The 15,307-nt window shown below is 40.5% G+C and overlaps 1 protein-coding gene across 1 annotated transcript in view; it reads right to left on the bottom strand.

Annotated features, from left to right (window-relative positions):
• The window catches only part of CDH13 (cadherin 13), a 465,789-nt gene extending 452,624 nt beyond the window's left edge, over positions 1–13,165 (bottom strand). Inside the window, exon 1 of the mRNA XM_014942408.1 lies at positions 13,012–13,165. Coding sequence (XP_014797894.1) covers positions 13,012–13,056 — 45 coding nt within the window. The 5' untranslated portion in view covers positions 13,057–13,165. The remainder of the gene's footprint in view (positions 1–13,011) is intronic.
• Between the last annotated feature and the right edge of the window lie 2,142 nt (positions 13,166–15,307).

Raw genomic sequence — 15,307 nt, 5'->3', positions numbered from 1 at the left:
TTACAGGCTGGGAGAGATGTACTGCATGTTCTTCCTCTGCTTTTAAAGCAAAGGAATGTGCTCTCAAATCAACAACAGTTTTACGAGAAAATGGAGGGAGGATCTCCAGTTCCCATCATATTTGGAACCATATTCAGAGCTACACATATTCCCCAGGAGCAATCATGACATGGGGAGAGGCAGTGTAACAGGCCTGGCATGCCCCTGACTCAGCCATGCTGCTATTTAAAAACCCCAGCCCTCGCTGGAGGGGTTCACTCGGGGCAGGGCTGAGCCCTGCAGCACAAACTCAACAGGGGTATTTATACCATACAGCATCCATGGAAACACTCGCTTTTTAAAAGGTGCTCACCACAATATTAAGAGGTGGCTGCATGCAAGCTAGCCAAGGCTGTAGCTAGCTGAGGATGCCAGCAGAAACTTTCCATGGGAGCCTGAGCCTTTCTTCTGTGTTTAAAGTGCCAGTTGCAGTGACACTTTATACCTGAAATACAGACTCTTGCGCATCAGGCAAGTGAACCAAGACCAGCATGCCAACTACATAAGCATAGCTTATTAAACACTAAAGATTTTGGGATGCAGCCGAACTGAACTACAGACCAATCCTTGAACTGGAAAAATCAAAGTTGACTTGAACTTCTTCTCCAACATCGGGCCAGCTCACACACTGTCCTGGGAACAGCAGGTACAGAACAGCAGGCCTCAGGCCTAGACACCTCTGTGCTACCCAGGCTCCCAAGTCAAAAATGAGAATGCTGGTTTGCTTACAGTCATTACAAATGTACAAGAAAAATCTGCAAAGTAACTATTTTTATTTGTTTTTCTTTTCAATGTTTTGAAAGGTCAAATGTATTTGCACTCTGCTGTGTTCCCTTTATCAGTGCTTAAACTCAGGCACTGCCACATGAGTCATGAGTTGTACAGACACCCCAGAAATACAGTGTCAGAGGTAGATCTATTGCACATGAATTGTATGCTCAGTTGTCAGGAGAGGGTTGTTTCCATTTTAAGCATGGAAGGACCTGCAGAAAACTAACAGCTAGTTTGCAAGTGTGCCTGAAGTCAGGTTCTCTTCCCTTTAATCTTTGCTCTTCAGCTGGCCTCCAGGAGATGTCAGAAAATAAGAGAAAGGGAATAAGTCTGAAATTATATATTGGCAAAAGTCGTAGGGGAGGGAAATCACATAACACCTGACAAAACTTTGGATCCTTTCTCTCTAACAGCTGGCCCATAATACTTATTTCAGCAAGACATTGCCTAGCTTTTCCTGGTATCTGGCTTGCTTCAGATTTATTGCTGGAAAGCTGTAACAGAGCTGTCCCTCCCAGGTTCTCTGCCCCTTTCCTAGCTTTTTATTTTCTCTGGGACATACTTCCACCAGTATGCAGTTAAAAAGTATGCTGGCATTACACAGACTGTGTAGGAAATGACCTTTCTAATATACATTAAATCATTTCAGACAGTTAAAGAAGCAACACGCAAACAGTTTCAAAAGAAACTGCAATGTGATCTCCTGCAATGAAGGCTGGTTTGGCTTCACACCTTACACCCAGTTTCTCCTCTGTTCTCTCCTTTCCCATTCCCTCCCCAGCCAACTAGTCAATTAGGGGAAGGTATCTCCTAAATTCTATTTCATCTGTGCAGTAACAAGTTTCCCAAAGCATCAGCAGAATGGATTTAATGATCATCAACACAACAATGTCAAAGTAGCAGACAGAAATAAATATTGTCCATTAAGACATACAGCAAATGATAATAAAAAAGTCCCACCAAAACATAAAGTGTAGAAAAGAGGAGAGTTCTGTGGCTAGGCAACTAATGAACACTGGAAACAGAGACAGCGTTTTACAAAGGATTAAATTTCCTGTCTCTCATAAGCCAGCAAACTCACACACACAAATACGCATAAAACAGAGTAAAATACTGCTGTTTCCTGATGCCAGCAGCTTCAGATCCAGATATGAGTAAGAGCTCTGGGTATGGGTGTCAGCCTAAACTCTCAGATAAAATTGCATGCAAATGGAGATGCAGAAATCAAGCAGAATCAGACTAGTTGCTGCACTCCATTCCCATACACACCTGGTAACTGTATCACAAAGAAAAAAATGCTGCTTTCCAAATCTAACACCTGCAAAATTTTACAGGGTGTTGAATATAACTTTTTCTTTTTCCCTTGGTTTTGTTTTCCTTTCCATTTTTGTGTGTTAATGTTTGATCTTCTTTCTTGTATTCCTCAGTCAGCCAAGGAAAGAAACAATAAATTCAGCAGCTATGTCGGCATGTTTATTACTAACTGTCCCAGCACTTCTGGTCATTTAAGAGATCACCAACATAAAACCATTAATGGGGCAGCCAAATTAAATTCTTTTCCATATGTGTACATAGAACTAGACCGTCTTAGGGGACCAAGGGAAAAAGTATTATAATAATATGGACACACCAAGAAATGCACAAGATTTGTACCAGGTACCCAAGTACTAACAGTACAATGCTTAGAGTTGCCTACAACAGTAGCTAAAAGTTACAGTTTAACATCACACTAACTCTAGGCAATCTGCAGATTACTCAGTGAAAATAACCAGGACCTATGTAAAATGCTAAAGGAATGTGACTCCTTAGGTGTGTCTGGTTTTCCTCATGCTGCAGGAAAATCCCCATCTTCTCATCTACTAAAACAAAAACATTTATAAGCACCAAGAACAGGGATGGACTTTCTAAAAGGGCGTGTTGCAGCCCATCTAAGAGAAGCTAAAACACAGTCATAAGTATTTATCGTTTCCCCCAACACTAGAAGTTAGAATCATACAATAGTTTGGGTTGGAAGGGACCTTTAAAAACCATCTTTTCCAACCCCCTCGCAATGAGCAGGCACATCTTCAACTAGACCAGTTTGCTCAGAGCCGCATCCAACCCGACCTTGAATGTTTCCAGGGATGGAGCATCTACCACCTCTCTGGGCTACTGTTCCAGTGTTTCACCACCCTCATTGTAAAAGATTTCTTCCTTATATCTACAAAGTTCTGGAAGAAAGTTTGGAGTAGAAAAAGTAAAAGCACTCAGACTATCTGAATTTTTTTTTGAGCACATGAAGTGGAACAGAGAAAAAGTAATTTGAACAAGGAAATTACAGGAATGCTGCTGCTTCCAGTCAGCCTGGAGGTAAGGAAGGAAGAACCACTTGTGCTGTGCATGATTGCTTTTTCTTCGTCCATACCCCAGCTAGACTTCACAAACACAGAGCATGCAGAAATCAGAAGTCAAGTACAAGTTGGAAAAATGATTTTGTTCACGTTCAACATGAGTTATGGCAGACAACCAAGTCTGTTTCTATTTTAGCCAAACTCCTTCAGCCACCCGTAATCAATGTTTAGTTCCCATGCACAGCAAGAAACAGGTTCTGTGCTTGTGTGCCTTTGACTCATGAAGGAACAAAAGCTTTGAAAATTGTATTCAATTGGGAAGCAAGCGTAAAAAGATTGGATCCTCATTTCAGGGAGACATAACCATACAGGAAGAGGCAGCTGTTTCACAGAGTCAGAGATTAGTTTTCAGTAGCCCAAACAGGTCTACAGACTCTCATGTTTTGGGGCTTGTAACAAATGGTCCATTCATGTGTCATCATCCCCCCAGGAATTCAAATATTTAGCTGCATTTCACTAACAATGACACTTTAGGACAGCAACATCACACTTCCAGAAGCCAGACATAGCGGAACAGCCATCACCAGGCAGCTAGCCTCCTACCAGAGGATTCCAAGCTTTTGGTAGCTCTGCCTCCTCCAATCTGAAGAAAGGAAGGAAGATGGGAACAGACAGCGAGGGAAATACTCTGCCATTGAGACTACATCTTACATTGCAGTGGAAATACCCCCTACCCAAGCACTGGAAGGATAGTTGCTTGCTTATTATCTGCCCCTGTCTCTACCCCAAACTGTTTTGGTCTCTAATGCTGTGAGTATATATAGTACTGCCAGCCTCCTCATCCTCCACTCCAACTGATCATTTTGCTAGCAGCCATCACATTCACACCAGTTATAAGCAAGCACACTCCATTTTCCTTATGCCTAAAAGAACTCTATACAGTTATGATTAGCTAAACATTTTCTCTTCTTCGTTTTCTCTACACACAAAAGAGTAGCTCTATAGATATAAGCAGTTCTTTGGCAAATCATAATTATATTCTTGAAAGTTGAGTGACAATATTAAAATGTACTACATGCACCAGCTTCTGATTGGCCTAAAGACTGAATTTATTCTGGGCTCCTTCCAATCAGAATTAATCTTTCCATAGTACAATGAACTGTCACCACTGAATCAACACCAGCATCAAAAGTGACAGCAGCCTACATCATTACTCAACTAAGATAATAGAACTAAAGTCATTGAAACAGGCAGATGTTGGACGCTGTCTCCCATTTCAGAATAATGTTCCTGTCGTAACTCAGCATTTATTTTAGGGAAGCAAGGATAAATTCATTACTATTTGCAGGGTACTCAGATATAATAGCAATAGAAGCCATGTAAGCCTCCCAGTATGTACACAGCAGAAACGCACATGGCATTGATACTAGCCATCCTTCAACTAGATAACACAAAGCAGGGCAATGTAATCAATCCACGTCCACTGGAGACCTGCTCCCATATTAGTGTAAGCAACAGTGTTTTGCTATTGCAAACTCAAAAAACTAAGGTTAAGAGATGTGCAACACCGGAAGTCTCTTCCACAAGATACAGAAGTTTCACAGTTTATTCCTTAACTTATTTCCTGGTAACATGTTGAATCTGAAATTATCGTCTAAAGAGCTGCTGTTTAGTCAGATTGCAATAATCAATATCCTCACTGCACAGAATGCCACACTTCTGCATGAATAACTAAACTGCATAGATCCAACAATTAGGGAAAACTACAGATGACATTTAAAAATGGAGATTTTATTCTTCTTTATCATTTTAAAATGAGATCTTTTAATTAAAAGCATTAGAAGAAAATTATTCAAAAAATAGAATACCAGATTCTTATCTATTTCTGAACTGAAGTGTGTGCGCAAAAAGGTGTACTTCCCATTATTGTTGGGCTTTAATGACTGTCCTTACATCCTTGTCCCACTGAATAATGTCTCCTGCAATGATATTGCCACGTATTAAGGCAAAGCAATCAAATATGGGCCTAACTACTTTAGTGTTCAGGTCAGAGTTGTATATCAGTAAATTGATAGGATTATTGATATTCATAAATCAAGATTTATAGAGTTCAGAGTCCACTTAGTTCAATCAGATAATGAATTATGAAAACAAAAGACATTTTGGAAATAAAACCACTTAGCCTGCCATGCAATACAACATTTAGGTAGCAGGCTAATACAAATGCCCAGAAATCAAAACTGATTTTAATGTCTTTTTCTATTTTAATTTAATTGTCATTTGCCTTTACCCACAGGTTTTTCATTTTGCATTTCACCTGAATAAGGATGCTAGACAGTACCCATGGCTTCCTGGCACTTGCAAGACCAGTTATCTTTTCTTGGCAGAAGGTCAAACTGAACACCTTTTAACTTGGCCAGTTACCTAACTGTACTGAACAGCTCAAACCTGCAGCTGAGATACCCATTCCTGCTTTGTAGCACAGTTGGAGTTGCTCAGCTTCCCCTGACAGAGCTCTGAAACAATGGATTTAATGGGGAGGGAAATGCCCATCTGATTCTAATGGCTAATTCCATCTCCTTTCACTTAGGGAGCAAAGTACCAGATGTTCTGGATTTCCTTCTTTGTCAACTATAGAGCAGTGCTATGTTCAGCTCTCACATTTTGATGTAGCTGTTTGTCGTCTGATAAAACGTGGTTCCTAAGGGAAAACAAAGGGCTGTCTCTAGAGAAATGTATAAATACACCTTATTTGGCAGTATGGGAACTCAAAGCCAGTAAGTTCGTCTATGGGAAAATGCAAGATCTGTTCCCAGGGTTTTCTCTGCTCCCAAGCAGTTACCACCAGTTGGCTCAAAGTTAAAATGTAACAGACTCACTCAAAGACCATCTTACATCAAGAACAATGTAATAGGCCGGGGAAGGGGCAACTTTACATGATTACACATGCACACGCCCCATCCTTGTATGCTGTCTATACAAGCTATGGATCATATTCCTAATTCATGCATGCTGGGACAGCTCCCTAGTGGATCCAGATGAATTTACAGCAGCTTAGAATTTCTGCCTTTATACAGTGACTTCATGGACAGCTGCCAGCTTTTATTTTACTCTTAACGGGTTCAAAATCCCCCATGTTTGACTCCGAGACTCCTCTTTAAAGACAGTTTGCACAGAAACCCTTCTTGCAATTCCAAGTTATGCCAAGAAAATGAAAAGAAATAGATTAAGTGTCTATAAAGTAGATGAGCCGATTATCAGCGTGGTAAGTATGTTGTAACATGCTTTTTTGCTCCATAGCAATTCAAACAAAACTCAGTGTGCTAACAGTTTTATGGATTGAAGCAATATGAGAAGTTATTCATCCTCTTTCTACCTCTGCCACAGACGTATTGCTGTCCATGTGGCAGACAGCCATTAATGTATAGAATCAGTACTCCCCCAGCTACATTTCAAGCCGATCTTGCCAACTTTGCCCTGGAGCAGAAAAGGAGCACTCACACTTAGCATAGCTCAGGGGAGGAAAAGGGGGTAACCTTCAACAGTAGTCAGCAGCACACAAGTAATGTTAGCTGAGAAAAGCTTACAGGTATAGCTATTTGCAAGGGAGTATCTCTCATATCCTAAATTCAAGTTGTATGTATACATATTTCTTTGCATACAACCATATTAATAGTGCTGTGACAGCTTAATGGCCTAGAACTCATGGTTTTCAGCATTTTGAGTCCTTGTTACACACAAGTGCCAGAAGGTCCATCTGCTATGATTACTCCTCTGCCAAAGACTTCTTCAAACTTTTAGAAACCCACTGTCTGTCTGCCTGTACTCCTATTAACAGTCTTCATACACAGAACAGTTATTTGTTCTTCATTCCATTGCTATTACCAGTAAGGAATTAAACATTAGTTGTTCACAGCAAGAGTTTAGACTGAAAAAAAATAGCTATTAGGTTGTTGGGTTTTTTTAAATGACAGATTAGAGGAGTAGAACCTTTATCAAATGGAGCCTGAGGAACCTCAGGCAATACAAACTTATTCATTCCAGAAAGCTGCAAATGGGTGCCCAATTTTGAGACACTTCAAAAGCTCAATCATGGATGTTCAGCTCCCTAAAAGCAAGGTCCATAAAGACAGCAAATTAGACATCCATACATGGATATTCATAGTTATCAGAAGTTATTTAAGCACCTTAATCAGCTTTTTCCAAGTGGTTGGAGATACTGATAAACTGCTATGTGCTGAAAAGATTCACCCCACCCCTCTCTTAATAGCTCATATTTATTTTGGTCTCTTCTTAGAACTGTTTTAACCAGCTCCATCAAACCAAATCTTAAGTTCCTTATTAATTTTATTGGCTAAAGAAAAAATGGTCAAAAACAGTAGAATATTGAATAAGGTAGTAGTGGAATGAGTTCCCTTCATACAAAACAATAAGGCTTTCAAAGAATTATATTCTTCCATTTGACAGAGAATACAGTCCACATCACAACACACAAAAAAAGCTGCAGTGGGCAAATTTCCAAGATCTTTGAATAATGAAACAGTGGTTAATAAAGCAAGTCATATTTTTCACTCCTCTTTGGCATTTAATATCCTACTGATTTGTATACACTAACATTGTACTAGCTGCAGGACACGTGAAGTGACAGAAAAACAGTGTCTCCCATCTGGGCCGGTCCCATCCATCTGGTGATTAGGGTAGGGCACAGTGCAACCATATGGCCATGATCAAGAACCCACTAATATCATCCAGAGTTAACTGGGAAGAGCTATAGCCCACTTAGTCTCCTAAGGATGATAAATCCCTCTCATTCTGTCTCTCCTCCCCAGTGGACATGGAAGATTTGTCTTTTTGCCTGCACAGATGAAGCTTTGCTGGTTAGAATACTAGTGATGCACCAAAAAAAAAAAGTCAATTTGGTGCTTTTATCTGTCAAAGCCAGAATTAAGAACTTATTCCCATCAAACAATTAAAAACGCATTAACCTCACATTTCTGCCTCAAGTCCCAAATGAAGCCCCTCTCCTCCCCAAAAGCTTGTGTTGGCACAGGAACTCTGAAACCTGAGGCCAAAAGCCTGACACACAGCACATGGCTACAACCCACCAGCTGAAGAGATTTGACTCCAGCAGTGATGCAGGAAGAGTACAACAGTACCAGCTCTGTTATCTAGCCTACCCTTCGGTATTGATAGAATGGGAAGAGCCTACTTATCCAACAATAGAGAGGAAGAAAGTGAAAGGCAGAAGTTCAGGTCTTCTTGAAAAGGCAACACTGTTGCTACCTACAAAGTTCTATATATTTCCTGTTGCAGTGGTCTGTTGAGACACCTTTTAGATATACTTGTTCCCTAGCTGACAAGTCACTAAAAATTAAGTCAATAACCCCCAATGGGCCACAGCACAAAGACATTACCTGTGCTAGAATAACCTTTTCCAGTTTTTGATCATCAGAAACAGAAACCAGGTCCCAACATATTGCCCGAGCTACATCTTAAATTGAAAGAAAACCTCAAGTGGTACACAAAGTATGTTTAATTGTCATGCCATAATTCTAGCAGCATTTTCATGACCAATTTCCACTCATCTGTTGTAATAAATCCCTCTTGCTTAGCAGAAAAGAGTCTGGTCAGGTCCTGTGTAAGAATATCTTTAAAAGGTTAGAGCTGTTGCCTAAAGTCATACTAATTCATCAGGGGCCAACCTTCCCTCCAAGGCAACGTTTGACAAATAGCACAGCACGACTGTTGGAATGGCTCTGTGTTTTGGGAGACACCATCTTTTGAATGAGATATGCAAGGAGAAGATCTTTTTGACAACTTAACCAAAAATGACGGCCTGAAACTGTCAGGAGTGTCAGCCCGCTCACAAAATGCTCATCAGTACAAATAATTATACATAGTAATCGGCAATTAAGTTTCTCTAATTTTTAAGTATTTTTACAAGTCACATATAGCACAAGAGATATAGAACTTTTTCTCTAGAATTTTCAAATAATAAGCAGTCTGAAACAAAATAAGACCTACAGCAACAAGATACAACAGGGAAACACCTAGTCAGAATTTGAAAACAATCTTTAATGTTATATCAACAGACTGTGTGAGCAAGATTTTTCTTTTTTCCTGAAGCTGATAAATTTCTTTTCCCTTTAATACATAGGTGCTGACTTTCAAGCTGTGCATGGAGCCCTCTTCTGGAGAAATTTGAAAAAATAAAAGCTTAAAAATGCAGTAGTGTAGGCTATACATTTGGGGAAAGAGTTTCAGGATTTTCTCTATTCACTATAATGACAAGCTTGTGAAATCATTTTACTTAGTTGCAAGCCAGTGGAACATGATAGTTATTGTTATAAGCTATCACAAAAAGTATTTTTTCCTCATCTTGTATGCTTTACTTAATTTTTGTGTTGATTCATCTGTTGGCATGAAATGCATAACATACAAAAGCAACTTCTGGTTTATAACAAATATTTTGTGTATAGACCTTGAAAAATATCCTTTGGGAAAAATGTAAAAACCACTCCAATATGATAGATTTAAAAACGTGTAATTACTGCTTCCTGTATACTATATAGTGAACTGCACAAGCTAACAGAGTACACTTAGATTTTATTGTCAGCTTCAGATCAATAAAGCTCTATAGTATAGATATGCTTTGTAGTTTTAAAGGTGATCCTGAATTAAAAATGTCTTGAAACATATCTTCCTCAGCTATTCCAGCTAATGTTCAGTTTTCCTGTTGCTGAAAATAGGACAAAGTTGGTAGTAGTGTAAACTACATCTTAGTAAAAGAAAAAAATCCATTTATTGTCCACCTGTTCACCACAACTTTTACAAACTTACTTAATGGGCTGAAAAAGCAATTCCCTATTACCATCCTTTAAATGCCTCAACAGGCTGTTTTGTTTTGTTTTTTTTTTATTTAACAAATGCAGTTGATTTAGATGCAGACCAAAAAAACACAAACCCAAAGTTACTGGGTTTGGAAGTGATCTTTAATTAAAAATAAACCTTTTTTCAGTTCGTGTTCTTATGAACATAAGAATTTCCTCAAAGTTTTTTTTCTACACTGTAAACTTTGCTATCATAACTTTGAAATGAAGTTATTCCTATCTTCTAGTTCCACAGAAAGTATTGCATTACTAGACTGCTATTGCTTAGAAATCATTTTATCAAAATTGAGCTTTGCAGGTTCCACTATAACTGTATTATATGAGGTATTATTGCTCCTGCTAATGGAGAAAAAAGAAAACTTACCAAAAAATCCCAAAGTGTGTTACAACCACTACACAGCCAGATGGCTGCATTTGTTTAATATGTTGTTTCTCACATTCTTCTGTTTACTTTTCCTGTCACATGAAAGTTGTGCATGTGGTGTGTCAAAGAGAAAAGCCAAATAGCATTTCAGTAATTCCCTTTCCTTCCCTAGCATGCTATCACCTTCAATTCCTACTTCAACCTGCCAATACTCAACAACCTTATACCCGAAGACAGATTTATGTACAGTTCCTTATTATAGTCTAATTGATTCCCTAATTCATTAACTCTTAGGCATGATCTATAAAGTAAACTTGGAGATGTGTTAAATCACCAGGTAAAGTCATTGCCAGAGAAGGCTACATATGCTAGGAAAGAAGGTGGGGAGCAGTTTAAGCACTTAAATACAAAGCAATTCTATAGCACCACAAGTTCAGCCCAGCAAGAAAAGAAAAACTCTGAAGTATCACTGAAAGTTACCAGTAAAGTGCACAGTTGTTTTCAGAATCAGGTGAAAGGTGTTCTGCACCTTGTCAGATTTTAAGGAGTTACTGATGTTTAAAAAAACCCCAGCTACATGGTTTAACAGACCTTAGAAATCTGTCCTCCTCTGTTGTATACATACTGCTTTTCCTACAAGGAACTGATAAAGAAAATCCAAACTCAAGCTGATTAATTCATTACTGTGGTAAAGAAGATGGACAAAAAAAGGACTGAAGACACAGAAAAAGCCAAGCATACTGCAGTCCAGACAGCAAGTCTCAAGGTGAGGGAACACCAGCTCAGTATATCCACAGGTTACCTTACACTGTCTGTGCCCTCTCCCCCCAGCTCCTCTGCTCCCTGAGCTTTGCCACCCACTGGCAGCTTTGCCAGCCCAGCTGCCTCTCAGCCCACTTTGACAGCTTCTCCTCCCCAGGAGCCCTTTGGCCATCCCCAGCCCACCAGAGAGCCCTTCAACCCTCCCCAGGAGCAGCAGCTTGCCCACTCACTGCAGCTAGTCTCAGCAGAGCTGGGGAGCTGCCCACTGGCCAACCCTCCTACAGAGTCCACAGAGCCTCAGCTCCTAGGGAGGTCCTGCAAGAAACTCTGGGTATATCCCCAGCACATGCTGCTCTGGCTCCTCAGATTCATCCTTCTTCAGTGCATTCAGGCACCATACTTAGGGCCCAAAGCAGCTGCTTTCATTTGTTCCACTCCCTGGAGCAGGACTGTTATCCTGAACCTACCCAAATGCCAATGTGCTTGCTCACATGAGTCCCCAGCAACCGAGTCTCTTACTGTCCCATAACTTCAGCCACCCACACTAATGCTTTTACTCCTTATCAGGGCAAGCCAGGACCAAAATATCCTAGCCTTGCTCCACAGCTTATATGCATTCAGTTCACCCTACTGCTTCCTACTTATACACTCTTGATGTATCTCCTCTCAGCAAGAAAGCTCTCCCAACAGTGATCCCTCACCATTTCCCTCATTATTCTATTTTGAAAAAGCAGACTAAATGCCTGCTGGAGATTGCAGTTACACAAACACGAGTGCACAGACTCAGCGTCCCGAGCACTAGTTTGACACTAAAACCTACCAACCCCCCAAGGGTTAACAAAACCACTCGATCACCAGTCAAGAAGGAATTAACTTTTATCTCTACTCAGTGCACAGGATGCCAGTGCCACTGTCACTAAACAAAAGAGTTTACAGAGCTCCAAAGACAAAAGAAGGAAGGATGCACTTAAGCTGGACAACAACAAAGGATTTCCAAACCTCCCCAGAGCTTCCAAAAAGTGAGCCCTGTAACAGCAGCAGGAGAAAAAGAGAGCAACCACAAGGTACCGAGAAGTCAGAGCCGAGCGAGTCCCTTTGCTTTGACAGACAGCAGCAGCAGCGCTTTAGCAGCTCCGTGTTTTTAAGGCTGGGTGTTTTTTTTTTTCCTCTGCTTTCTGGCAGAGGGGGATCTATTACGTTTAATAAGAGCAAGGCTACATAGCAAGTCGCTAACAGAGTATTACACATCTATCAAGAGAGTACGGGGAAGGGAACCTTTTGCAAGGTTTGATTTTTATTTTTCCTCCATATTCCCCCTTTTTTTTTTTTAAAAAAAAAAAACCCAAACAATAAATAACGTGAGCTGCACGGGGAAGGGAACCTTTTGCAAGGTTTGATTTTTATTTTTCCTCCATATTCCCCCTTTTTTTTAAAAAAAAAACAAAACCCCAAACAATAAATAACGTGAGCTGCCTATAACAGCCTATAAACCTACTACCCAGCAAAAGCCACAGAGGAGAGAGGCAAATCAAAGTTGCAGCATTTGATATGACAGAAAATATTGCTACTGCAGCTGCTACCGAGACACTTGAAAGATTCTCCCCACCACCCTTCCCGAAGGGAAACAGAAAATGCTATATATCACACAGCAAATTTGTTCTAATTGTAAATCAGGGAACTATGAGATTCTATGTTCCTAGCAACTGGCTTATAGCAGAGATCTTGCATCTTTCAACAGTAATTCAATCAATGTATAATTACTCAGAAATCAGACCTGAATTACAAATACTTCCAAATCCAAATGCACAAGAGAAAGAAGATGAAAGAAAGCAAGGAAAAAACACACATTTCTTACCTGGGACAGCAGAAAGGACAGAGCAAGTTGAGTTTTGTGCTGCATTTTGCCAGACTAGAAGGTACCAGAGGCTTTTTCATTCATGCACTCGGCTGCACTGAGCATATTTTCACTGTGAAACAGCCTTTGAGAAGAGACTCTGCCTTGAGAGCCAGCCAACTTCCCAAATAGATCAGCAGCATCATCACTAAAGCATTGGATAGAGTCTGATGACCAGAACCAATGGCTTTACAAGGATGATTTCTTCACAAAGCATCCCCATTTTGCATCACACATATTGGACAAGCACCTCTCACAAACACAGCACCTTTAGAAAGCATTTTGCTTTGGTGTATTTGTGTGTTTAGTTTCAGTCTAACAAATCATGCCTTACAGATCTCAATAGTATTGTCCCTTTTAGAGAATGGAATTGCACAGAGAGAAATAAGAGCAACTCTGAGCACCGCTGCAAAGAGATTCTCTTTATTAAAATGTTAATAAGGTATGCTTTATTTTCAATAAATCAAAAAAATTACCACTGCAGCTTTAGTTACTTCCAAGCCTCAGAAGAAGAGCACAGTGAAATTTTTCAGTGCAGCAGAAATACAGATTATATTTTGTGTTTTCCCCTCAATCTCACAAATCACAACGAAGACAGATCAATTCTAGCCTGCAGAAAAAATCCATCATAAGGCAATAGATTTTATTAACTGCTCAGGTAATGGCAGAACTGGCTTTTGATTCAATGAACTTGAATCTAGGACAAAGTTTCAAAGGTGCATACCCTTCAATTACAAAAACTTTTCCTGTTTGGAAGAGGGAACCCCTGATGTCTCAAGAACCTGCTTTCTCTGGATTGGTTATGTTGCAACCCAGCAACTAGTATCAGGCAGATGGACCAAAGATTAGGAATGAATTCCCCTGTCTGCATTTCCAGCTCCACCCCTCTTGCCACTCCCCATTATCACAACGGTCCAGTCCTTTTTTGACTTTTTCTTGCAGTCACAAGGGTTATTTAGCCATACCCTTCTCTCATTTTCAGTAGGGTCAAAAGTCTCCTCAGCTTTCCTAACTGATGCTTTTGCCTTGCTTGCTCAACCAGCGGAGCCAGCTGCCACCATTTTCTGCTCTACCCCACCACAGGTGGATGCTGCGCTGGTGGAGAGGAGCAGAGACATGGGAAGGAATATGCATTCAAAGGAGCTGCCAACCACTTTGAGCTCTTCAGTATCACCAGGAGCTCACTGCTGCGAATAACGTTGTTTGATAGGCTCCCCAACCACTGCTAGTCTACTGCTCACATCTTCCTTTATTTACAGACCAGACCAAAACTGAAGGAAACACTGTCCTCACATGCAGCAACAAGTCTTCTCCAGTACCTTAATCACACATAAGTATAAATTAACACTGGAAATGGATCAGAATTCAAAGTAAACCCCAGAATTCAAAGCAGGAACTACCAGTAGCAATCACAATGCTCTATATAACAGCACAAGGTTCACCACGTATACATGAAAAAAAGCAGGTATGTTGATTTATTTTTCAGCTTTTTTTTTTTCCAGGCAAGAAGCCAGCTTAGCAGCATAAAAAAAAAAAAAATCTTAGAGCTCTTTATGATAAAAAAAATTAATGAGTGACCATCTCCCATTGCTCCTTCAGGGTCCCAGCTTTCCACCATATGTAAGTTGCAGCCTCGACAGAAGCACCTCAGAAGTTTATAAACAAAGCTGTAGTGTTTTCATAAGGCATAGCCTGCAAACACCAGCACCAGTAGTACCACAGCACACACAGCTTTTGTATGGGAGCACTGGGATTTGGAGAGTCTCATAAATCAAACAAACAGGGACCAAAGAGCTGAGTGAGTTACCAGACCAACCAGAAGTAGGTGGTGACTGAAAGAAACAAAGGCATATCTGCATCCTGTTTCACAGGAAAGGGACTCATTTAAATTTAAAAAAGAAAGAAAAAAAAACTCAAGTCATGAGGTAGATGATTCACTCCAAGATAATGCTTGCAGCAACAGGAGACTTGAGCCAATATGAGCAGTTAATTTCTGCACAAGACACAGCATGGCCAAGGGAGTAGAGAGGGGAACAAAGAGTTTAAGCCCTTCCCTACATGCCCACAGCCACAAGGGACAGAACTGGACCTGCTGCCATGGCTTCCCCCCTCAGCGCAGCAGGGCCAGCCATCACCACAGGGACCTGCCTCAGCCCCACTCAGGCCTCCAGCCCTTCACAGCCAAAGGAAGGCACGCACCACAGCCCTTTCCCTCAGAAACAGCAACTGCCTTTTAAAAACAATGCAAAAGAGCATT

Source organism: Calidris pugnax, unplaced genomic scaffold (assembly GCF_001431845.1).
Source record: "Calidris pugnax isolate Ruff unplaced genomic scaffold, ASM143184v1 scaffold28, whole genome shotgun sequence".
Taxonomy (NCBI): Eukaryota; Metazoa; Chordata; class Aves; order Charadriiformes; family Scolopacidae; genus Calidris; species Calidris pugnax.
This window is presented reverse-complemented; position numbering and strand designations above follow the sequence as displayed.